Raw genomic sequence first — 11,230 nt, 5'->3', positions numbered from 1 at the left:
CCACCCCCCTGTACCCCACCCCCCTGTACCACATCCCCCAGCTCCCTTGACCCCCCAGCTCCCTGTACCCCAACCGCCTGTACCCCAACCCCCTGTACCCCAACCCCCCGTACCCCAACCCCCTGTACCCCAACCCCCCAAACCCCAACCCCATCCCCTGTACCCCACCCCCCCCACCCCACCCCCTGTACCCCACCCCCCCAACCCCCTGTACCCCAACCCCCTGTACCCCACCCCCCCAACCCCCTGTACCCCACCCCCCCAACCCCCTGTACCACATCCCCCCCAACCCCCTGTACCACATCCCCCCCAACCCCCTGTACCACATCCCCCCCAACCCCCTGTACCACATCCCCCCCAACCCCCTGTACCACATCCCCCCCAACCCCCTGTACCACATCCCCCCCAACCCCCTGTACCACATCCCCCAGCTCCCTGTACCCCAACTCCCTGTACCCCACCCCCCTGTACCCCACCCCCCCAACTCCCTGTACTCCATCCTCCAGCTCTCTGTACCACTCCTGCAACTCCGTGTACCCCCCGTACCACCACCAGCCCCTCTGTGCCACCCCCCCCCTGTACCACCACCAGCCCCTCTGTGCCACCCTCCCCTCCACCTGTCAGTCACACCTGGTGCTCTGCTTTTCCCGCCCTGGGCCGGGGCTAGTTGTGCGCCTGCGCGCTGGCCGATGCCGCTGGAGCTGTCAGGAAAACATGTAACAAAAGTTTGCAACAAAGAGTCGGAGCAGATTCCCCAAAGCTCTCGGCATGGAGTGGAAACGCGGGCTGAAGGGTGTCCTTCTGGAAGATGACTGCAATCAGGTCAGTCTGCAACCGGGGAAGATAAAAGGCAATGTTTTTATTTTTTTTAAAGTATAAAAGTTGCTCCTCATCGTTGCTTGAGGAGGTGACAGAAAATGTTAATCATGTTTGAGAATGAGCTCCCGTTTGAATCTGTGTTATTGTAAGTCAGCATTTTCATGTTGAACTTTTTTTGAAGTTGTGAGTCTGTCAGTGTTTAGTTGAGTCTCTGTTGGAGCAGGCGGGGAGTGTGTGGGGGAAGGCAAGAATATTCTCGCCTTATCGCTCAGCTAAATATCACTCAGTCTTCGGGGTTAATCCAGCCTGTCGGGGAGTCTTTTAAAAGTGATCCCGGGGCGATTGGTAACCCAGGCGATCACCAAGCCACAACGTGTCTGCTGAGGATAATTTAATCGCCAAAAGCCTAAAAAAGATGTTGCCACACCTCCAAAAGCGCAGCAGAGAAATGGTAACCTGCCAGCATTGGAGCAAAGGAAGAGCGAGGCTCTCTTTCCCCATCATGCCTGCTCTACCATTCAATTCCCCCTGTCTGACCTGCAATCTTTGCTCCCTATTCGAGGGGTGGCACAGTAGTTAGCGCTGCTGCCTCACAGCGCCGGGGACCTGGGTTCGATTCCCAGCTTGGCTAACTGTGTGCGCGGATTCCCTGTGTCTGCATGGGTTTCCTCCGGGTGCTCTGGTTTCCTCCCAGTGCTGGTTAGATAGATGCATTGGCCATGCTAAATTCTCCCTCAGTGTACCCAAGCAGATTGGCCTATTCTGCACTGTAGGGATTCGATGATTTCAATATTTTGTACTTGGGGTGTTGCAAGGCAAGCCTAAGATCATGATTTACCCAGCAAGTATTGGCTCTGAAACTATTGTGCCACTTTTCAATTGCTTCAGTTCTTGCTGTCTAGGTTCAAAAAAATGACTTGGAACTTGGAATAAAACCCCAATCTGACTCCAGGAGAATGTGATATGGATCCACCCTGGGTGGCACAATGGCACAGTGGTTAGCACTGCCGCCTCACAGTGCCAGGGACCCGGGTTCAATTCCCAGCTTGGATCACTGTCTGTGTGGAGTATGCATGTTTCCCCGTGACTGCGTGGTTTTCCTCCGGATGCTCCAGTTTCCTCCCACAGTCCAAGGATGTGCTGTTTAGGTGGATTGGCCATGCTAAATTGCCCTTCGTGTCATGGGGACTAGCTAGGGTAAATACATGGGGTTATGGGGATTGTGGTCAGTGCAGATTTGATGGGCTGAATGGCCTCCTTCTGCACTGTAGGATTCTATGATAACTCTTGAGTTAACCTCACACTATTTCCATACTGCATATTCCAATGTGGTTTTGGAGCTGTATTAAATTTGGAGCCTGAGAAAGTTCATTGGATAACCTAAATATGTTATGTTATAAATTAATCCAGACAGTGTTTATAAAAAAAAATTGCTTAAGCAATGTTGGAATCGCTGGCAAGAACAGTATTTATTGCCCACCCTCCGTTGTCCTGAAGAAGCCATCCTCTTGAACCCAAACAGCCCGTGTGGGGAAACTACTCCTTCCGTGCTTTTAGGTAAGGAGTGCCAGGATTTTGACCCAGGACCAATGAAGGAATGAAAGTTGAAATCATTCCATTGTCAAGTTTATGTAAATTCAAAGGGAACTTGCAGGTGATGGAGTTCCCATGCATCTGCAGCCTTTGCCCTTGCTTTGTCCTTGTAGGTTGTTGAGGTCACACACACGGGAGGGGTGTATGACTGTGTAATATGTAGTGAAGGGACAACGCTTTCTAAAATTGTTTTTGGCCAGGTAATTTTCACATGGTTGTGGGTAATGCCATAGAATCACTAAAATGGGATGGAGTTAATAAACATTGTGAAAGGTAAGCGCTAAGGTGGACAGTCAGAATAGATTTCTAAGGAGCAGGTAAATAATTACATTTTTTGAAAAAGAAAATCAGTGGGATAGTAAGGGGAATAGTGAAACTTGTATTCACTGCCTGAGTTAGAGGTGGAGGCAGAGCCCCAAAACTTGTTTTAAAAAATACCTGGATCTGCACCTTAAGTGCAGTAAACTGCAGGGCTATTGGCCTTGTGCAGGATGATGGAATTAGGTCGGCATGGGCAAGATGGGCCAAATTTCACCCTTCTGTGCTGTATCATTTCTATGGTTCAATGGTTGTATATGTACTGAGATTACTCCACGTAACAAGATTACAATTAGAATGGGTGGGTAGAATAATGGGTTTGCCACTGCCCCAAGGCAGGCAGCTCCCACAGACACTGAGTTCACCTCCTAATCAATTAGGCCATTTACATTCAAATATTGTGTCACATGAGTGACACAGCCGAGGCCAGGGATCAGGGGTCAGCATTCATCTGGGTGACAGGTTCCTGACCCTGCCTTAAAAATCCAGATGTGGAGATGCCGGCGTTGGACTGGGGTAAACACAGTAAGAAGTTTAACAACACCAGGTTAAAGTCCAACAGGTTTATTTGGTAGCAAAAGCCACACAAGCTTTCGGAGCTCTTAGCCCCTTCTTCAGGTGAGTGGGAATTCTGTTCACAAACAGAGCTTATAAAGACACAGACTCAATTTACATGAATAATGGTTGGAATGCAAATATTTACAACTAATCAAGTCTTTAAGAGACGAAACAATGTGAGTGGAGAGAGCATCAAGACAGGCTAAAAAGATGTGTATTGTCTCCAGACAAGACAGCCAGTGAAACTCTGCAGGTCCACGCAACTGTGGGAATTACAAACGGCCTTCGCGACACACGACAGCGCAGAGTCGCTGAGCAGAAACTGATAGCCAAGTTCCGCACACACGAGGACGGCCTCAACCGGGATATTGGGTTCATGTCACACTATTTGTAACTCCCACAGTTGCGTGGACCTGCAGAGTTTCACTGGCTGTCTTGTCTGGAGACAATACACATCTTTTTAGCCTGTCTTGATGCTCTCTCCACTCACATTGTTTCGTCTCTTAAAGACTTGATTAGTTGTAAGTATTTGCATTCCAACCATTATTCATGTAAATTGAGTCTGTGTCTTTATAAGCTCTGTTTGTGAACAGAATTCCCACTCACCTGAAGAAGGGTCTAAGAGCTCCGAAAGCTTGTGTGGCTTTTGCTACCAAATAAACCTGTTGGACTTTAACCTGGTGTTGTTAAACTTCTTAAAAATCCAGCCCAACCTTTCAGGTTGATGACCTTTCATCAGAAAAGTAGAGGAGATGTGTTAAACCTGTATAGCACCTGGGTTCTACCACACTCCATGTACTAAGCATGGAGAAGGTGCAAAAATTTGACCATGAAACTGTTCTCAGTTGTCTAAAAACCCATCTAAAGTTAAAGTTTATTTATTAGTCACAAGTAAGGCTTACATTAACACTGCAATAAAGTTACTGTGGTGCCTGTTCGGGTCAATGCACCTAACCAGCATGTCTTTCAGAATGTGGGAGGAAACCGGAGCACCCGGAGGAAACTCACGCAGACACGGCGAGAACATGTAAACTCCACACAGGCAGTGACCCAAGCCAGAAATTGAACCCGGGTCCCTGGCGCTGTGAGGCAACAGTGCTAACCACTGTGTTACCGATATCCTTCAAGGGGGGAATCCTTACCTCATGGCTTACATGACTCCAACAATGCAGTTGACTCTTAAATGGCCCAGCTACTCACTTAGTAGTATCAAACAGTGAACACTACAGAAGAGTAATATATGAATGAAATTAGATTGACCATCTACACAAATTCCCCTCCAATTTGATTTTCAAGTTTGCTGATGACACCACCGTAGTGGGTTGGATCTCAAACAATGATGAGACAAAGTACAGGAATGAGATAGAGAATCTGGTGAACTGGTGCGGCAACAATAATCTCTCCCTCAATGTCAACAAAACGAAGGAGACTGTCATCGACTTCAGGAAGCGTAAAGGAGAACATGCCCCTGTCTACATCAATGGGGACGAAGTAGAAAGGGTCGAGAGCTTCAAGTTTTTAGGTGTCCAGATCACCAACAACCTGTCCTGGTCCTCCCATGCTGACACTATAGTTAAGAAAGTTCACCAACGCCTCTACTTTCTCAGAAGACTAAGGAAATTTGGCATGTCAGCTACGACTCTCTCCAACTTTTACTGATGCACCATAGAAAGCATTCTTTCTGGTTGTATCACAGCTTGGTATGGCTCCTGCTCTGCCCAAGGCTGCAAGAAACTACAAAAGGTCGTGAATGTAGCCCAATCTGTCATGCAAACCAGCCTCTCATCCAATGACACTGTCTACACTTCCCGCTGCCTCGGCAAAGCAGCCAGCATAATTAAGGACCCCACGCATCCGGACATTCTCTCTTCCACCTTCTTCCGTCGGGAAAAAGATGCAGAAGCCTGAGGTCACGTACCAACCGACTCAAGAACAGCTTCTTCCCTGCTGTTATCAGACTTTTGAATGGACTTACCTTGCATTAAGTTGATCTCTCTACACCCTAGCTATGACTGTAATACCATATTCTGCACTCCCTTGTTTCCTTCTCTATGAACAGTATGTTTTGTCTGTATAGCGCGCAAGAAACAATACTTTTCACTGTATGTTAATACATGTGACAATAAATCAAATCAACATAGCTCATCACCACCTGCTTGAGGGTAATTAGGAATGAGTAATAAATGCTGGCTGAGCCAGTGACACCCACAACCCCACCAAAGAGTTAAAAAAGCATGAACTGGTGCTCTTTATTTCAGCAAATAGTTTTTAAGTTTAAGTTTATTTATTAGTGTCACAAGTCAGGCTTACATTAACACTGCAATGAAGTTACTGTGAAATTCCCCTGTGAAATAGAAGTCTAAGGGATGGCCTACAGGAGCATTTATGATGATAAAAGGATTTGATAGGGGAGACAAAAAGATGATGTTGAGCCAGTTAAGACCATTAATGTTTAAAGAAGAAATGCAAACATTCAGCAATGAACCAACAGAACTGCACCACAGGATTTCACATTTTTAATCAAAAACACTATGTATCAAAAAAAATTAAACGTAAGCTCTATTAACTGAATACTATAGTTTATAAAGACTATACTAAATATTATAAACTAATTTTGCCCCAGGAGTTCCCTCATCTTGTGAAATCATTGTGGCTCATTCGGTTTTCCTGGGACCAACTCAAAGGATACAACACAGCTCTCCAGAATTCACTCTGATTTCAACTATTTGCCAAGTTACCAGATTTTATGGGGGTCATTCCATTAGCATTCAGTTAGCGACTTTCCAATTTCTTTACCAACCTCGCCACTGTGGATCCCATAGCTCCAGCGTGGGTGTCCTTTTGACTCTTGCGAAGTGATTTAAAACATCAGAAAGGGGAGGCAATGGCCTCGTGGTATCTGTTAGAAAAACACGTTTTCTCCTTTATCTTAATTTCCATCTCTTTTGCCAACAAGAGAGCTCTGGATTTGTTTGTCCTATCTTCCCCTTCAATGGAATATACCTTGACTGCGCCCAAACTCTCACTTCATAGAATCATCAAATTGTGGAATGCCTATAGCGGAGAAGGAGGCCATTCAGCCCATCAAGTCTGCACAAACTCTCCAACAGAGCTTCTTACCCAGGCCCTATCCTCGTAATGCCACATACTTACCTGCTAATCCCCCTAAACTACACATCTTGGGACACTAAAGTGCAATTTATTCATGGCCAATCCACCTAATCTGCACATCTTTGGACTGTGAGATTAGCACTACTGTCTCACAGCACCTGGAACCCGGGTTCAATTCCCTACTTGGGTTACTGTCTGTGTGGAGTTTGCACATTTTCCCCGTGGGTTTCCTCCGGATGCTTCGGTTTCCTCCCACAGTCCAAAGATGTGTAGGGTAGGTGGATTGGCCATGCAAAATTGCCTCTTGGTGTCTGGGGGACTAGCTAGGGTAAATGTATGGGGTCACGGGAATAGGGCCTGGGTGGGATTGTGTTTGGTGCAGACTCGATGGGCTGAATAGCCTCCTTCTGTGCTGTAGGGTTTCTATGATTCTAAACCAGAGCACCCGGAGGAAACCCATGCAGGCATGGAGAGAACGTGCAAACTCCACATAGACAGCCACCCAAGGCCGGAATTGAACCCAGGTCCCTGTGCTGTAAGGCAGCAGTGCTAACCACTGTGCCACCATGCCATCCTTCTTTGATTGTAGCCCATTGTTCAGCTGTTGTGTTTCCTGCCAACCTTTGACTCCACTTTATTTGGCCCAGATCCGTTCTTACCCATTGAAGTTGGCTTTCCTCTTGGTTAATTATTCTTACTCGAGGTTGTTCTTTGTCCTTTTTCTTAGTCAGTCTAAACTTTATCACACAATGATCACTGCCCCTGAAGTGTTCTCCTATTGACACATTCCCTGGAATCAAATCTAGAAATGCCTCCCTTCTTATTGGACTGGAAACACATTGCTATATATTGGGACTATATTGGGATGACACGGTAGCACAGTGGTTAGCACTGCTGCCTCACAGCGCCAGGGACCTGGGTTCAATTCCGGCCTCGGGTGACTGTCTGTGTGGAGTTTGCACGTTCTCCCCGTGTCTGCGTGGGTTTACTCCGGGTGCTCCAGTTTCCTCCCACAATCCAAAAATGTGCGGGCTAGGTTGCTTGGCCATTCTAAATTGCCCCTTAGTGTCAGGGGGATTAGCAGGGTAAATATGTGGGGTTACACGAAGAGGGCCTGGGTGGGATTGTGGTCGGTGCAGTCTCGATGAGCCGAATGGCCGCCTTCTGTACTGTGGGGTTTCTGTGATATAAAATGTTCCTGAACACATTCTAGGAACTCTTGCCCTTCTCTGTCCTTTAACTATCCCAGTCTATATTCAGATAATTTAAGTTCTGTAAGATAACAACTGCATATTTTTTGCAACCCTCTGTAATTTCCCTGTAAATTTGTTCCTCTGCATCCCATCCACTAGTTGGTGGCTGATAGAGATGACACTGAACGATGTAATCACACCTTTTTTTGTTCCTTGGCTTTAACCAAATAAATTCTCTCATTGACCCCTCTGGGATATTCTCCTTCTCAAGCTCTTCAATGTTCTCTTTAATCAATAGCGTCCCCCTTCCCCCTTTTTTGCCCCTTTCCTATTTTACCAGAATACCTTGTTTCCAGGAATATTTAACATCCAGGCCTGCCCTTCTTTGAGCCAGGTCACTCTTATAGCCACAACGTCATAATTCCACATGGCAACCTGCAACTGTAACTTACCAATCTTATTTACCGCACTCTATACATTCCCATACACCCGGATTTAGATTATGTTACTTTCCCTCTTCCTTTGACCCTCCCTATTAACCTACTATCCCTTACTATAAAGCTATCTATCTCTCTCAGTATTTGTGCAGCTTGGTGTTCCTCTGTTATTTTCTCCTGGTTCCCACACCCCTGTCAAGTTAGTTTTAACCCTCCTCAACAGCACTAGCAAATCACCCGCAAGGAACTCAATCCTGGCTCTATTTAGGTGCAACTCATCTGGTCTCTACAGGTCCCATTTCTTCCCAGAATTGGACCCAATGGGCCCAATTTTACCATTTTCATTTGAAGTGCTGAATCTGGGCGCAATTCAGATCCGACCTGGAAATCCGCTTTCAGGCGCCCACATTAGCACTCAGCCTGAAAAAACAATCGCGGGTCTGAATTGCGCTGTGGGCGGGGCTTATCGTGTTAGAAACAATCGGAGTTCTGAAGTGTGCATGTGCAGTTAGAATAAAATTTGAAAAAGCGCGCCGCTGTCACATCGCTCCCGGGCCGCAGAAATCGGAGAAAGCGGCCCAGGAGCGAAAAGCGGGAGCGATGGCCCCCACAGACATCGCCCATCCCCACAACATAACTGTCCCCATTATCCACCCACCTCCCCTGCTACCCAGACTGATCGCGACCCTCTTCCCCCCCCCCCCCCCCAGCGATTGCCCACAGAGTGGCAGCGGACCCCAAAGCCCCCCCTCCCCACCCCCAATCAGTGAGCGATCGCCCCCCCCCAGAGATACATCTTACCCGCCTCCCTCCTCACCCCCCCAACCCAGAGAACGATCTGCCCCCCCCCCCCCCCCCAACCAGACAACGATCTACCCTCCTCCCTTTCCCCACCCTCCACCAGACATCGATTGCTTTTCCCTCCCCCCACCGATCTGAGTTGGAAGCTCTGAACTCACTTCCTCAGCAGCTGGAGTACCCGAAACAGACTTTTGTTTAGCATGTCCATTTCGGCCTGATTCCAGATCGGCGAACACGGTGGTAAAGGGGGAAATGCTGATAAAGTTGGGCGGACAGTTCATTAATTCAATTTAAATGCATGCATCGCGGCCATTCCCGGGCCTTGGTAAAGTGGGCAGCTGCGCGGGCGCGGATCACGTTAATGGCCTCACGCCCGACTTTATCATGTTTTCGTGCCCGAACGCAATGGTAAAATCAGGCCCAATGTCTCAAAAATCTAAATCCCTCCCTATTACATCATCTTTCCAGCCACACCTTTAGCTGCTTTATCCTCCTATTTCTGTACTCATTTACACATGATACTGGGACTAATCTGGAGATTACTATCTCCAGATAAACCATTTCTTACTACTATTAATAAAGCTTACAAATACTAATAAATGCTACTAATATTTAATGTACCTTATCAGTAATAAACCTTACTAATACTAACAAACCTTAACTACTGTTAATAAAGCTTACTAATACTGATAAATGTGGCGAATACTTATGTTGGTTTGCATGAGTGTCAATGAGCCATGTTATAGGCTCTACCGATAACCTTAAATTGGTTGTTAGTGCAGCTATTAGCGTACTCAGTATTGTTCAGCAAGTGCTGCCCAATCAAGGAAACACATCACAGTGCCAGGGACCCAGGTTCGATTCCAATCTTGGGTGACTGTCTGTGTGGAGTTTGCACATTCTCCCCGTGTTTGTGTGGGTTTCCTCCGGGTGCTCCGGTTTCCTTCCACAGTCCAAAGATATGTAGGTTAGGTGGATTAGCCATGACTCGTGTCCCAAGATGTGTAGATTAGGAGGATTAACGTGATAAACACGTGGGGTTATGGGGATAAGACCTAGGTAAGATGTCGGAGAGTTGGTGCAGACTTGATGAGCCGAATGGCCGCCTCCTGCACTGTAGGGATTCTGTAATAACAGTAGACGTTTTGTTTTGGTGTTTGAAAGTGTGGGCTGGTTGAGTATGGTCTTTACTCTTTTTTATATATTTTTATATATATATATATATATATATATATATATATATATTCTTATCTGTCTATTATGAACCCATCTGGTTCACGAAAGTCCTTTAGGAAAGGAAATCTGCCGTCCTTACCTGGTCTGGCCTACATTTGACTCCAGACCCACAGCAATGTGGTTGACTCTAAACTGCCCTCCGAAATGGCCTAGCAAGCCACTTAGTTCAAGGGCAACTAGGGATGGGCAATAAATGCTTTTCAGCCAGTGACACCCATGTCCCACAAATGAATTTAAAAAAATACATGCTGTTTAATTCGACCAGTCAGACACTGGGACTTTCAGCCTACTGACCTGGCATCGAACCAACACTGAAATTCATACATGATCTTGCTCAACTGTGTGGTAGGCAGAATGTCTTCGGATTGACGGCAGCATCCTGTTAGTGGAAAAGTGGAAAAAACTGGTGGAAAATACAATCCATGTAGTCACTGTGTAGAATCATAGAATTTTATGGTGCGGAAGGAGGCCATTTGGCCCATCGAGTCTGCACTAACTACAATCCAACCCAGGCCCTATACCCATAACCCCATACATTTACCCTAAATAGTCCCCCTGATACTAAGGAGCAATTTAGCATTGCCAATCCACCTAACCCGCACATCTTTGGACTGTGGGAGGAAACCGGAGCACCCGGAGGAAACCCACGCAGACACAGGAGAACATGCAAACTCTACACAGACAGTGACCCAAACTGGGAATCGAACCCGGGTCCCTGGCGCTGTGAGGCAGCAGTGCTAACCACTGTAACACCGTGCCACCTTAATGCATCATAGTATCAGCATTCTTCCTTGACCTCAGATTCCAGCATCCGCAGCTTGTTGTTCAAACTTTTGAGATACTTTGTCGTTCCAGAGTAGTTTTCAGGTGATGGTCTTTGGCCCATTTGCGAGTTTCCGTGATACACAGCGAACAATAATCTGATCAGGAATTTGTCAACATGTCTCTCTTCTGAGCAATACTGCTGTGTGTGGGAGCTTTCAGTGCAAGTTGGCATTCGTTATGTTATAACAAGGACTGAAATGGCCCAGCAAGCCATTCAGTTGTAATCAGGAAGGCAGTTCACAACGAATTTCTTGAGGGCAATTAGAGATGGACAATTAATGTTTGCCAGTGATGTCCACAATCCCATTAATGAATTTTAAAAAGCCATTATTTTGAGAG

The 11,230-nt window shown here is 46.7% G+C and overlaps 1 protein-coding gene across 2 annotated transcripts in view; it reads left to right on the top strand.

Moving 5' to 3' along the window:
- Window positions 1-720: 720 nt before the first annotated feature.
- LOC144506100 (5'-AMP-activated protein kinase subunit gamma-2-like) overlaps window positions 721-11,230 on the top strand; it is a 496,688-nt gene continuing 486,178 nt past the window's right edge. The window contains exon 1 of one of the 2 annotated variants that reach the window (XM_078231958.1): window positions 721-822. In XM_078231958.1, the coding sequence (XP_078088084.1) occupies window positions 769-822 (54 nt within the window). In that variant the 5' untranslated portion in view covers window positions 721-768. The remainder of the gene's footprint in view (window positions 823-11,230) is intronic. The other variant, XM_078231951.1, reaches the window with a different exon arrangement.

The sequence above is a fragment of the Mustelus asterias genome, chromosome 2, assembly GCF_964213995.1.
Source record: "Mustelus asterias chromosome 2, sMusAst1.hap1.1, whole genome shotgun sequence".
In the NCBI taxonomy this organism is placed as follows: Eukaryota; Metazoa; Chordata; class Chondrichthyes; order Carcharhiniformes; family Triakidae; genus Mustelus; species Mustelus asterias.
This window is presented reverse-complemented; position numbering and strand designations above follow the sequence as displayed.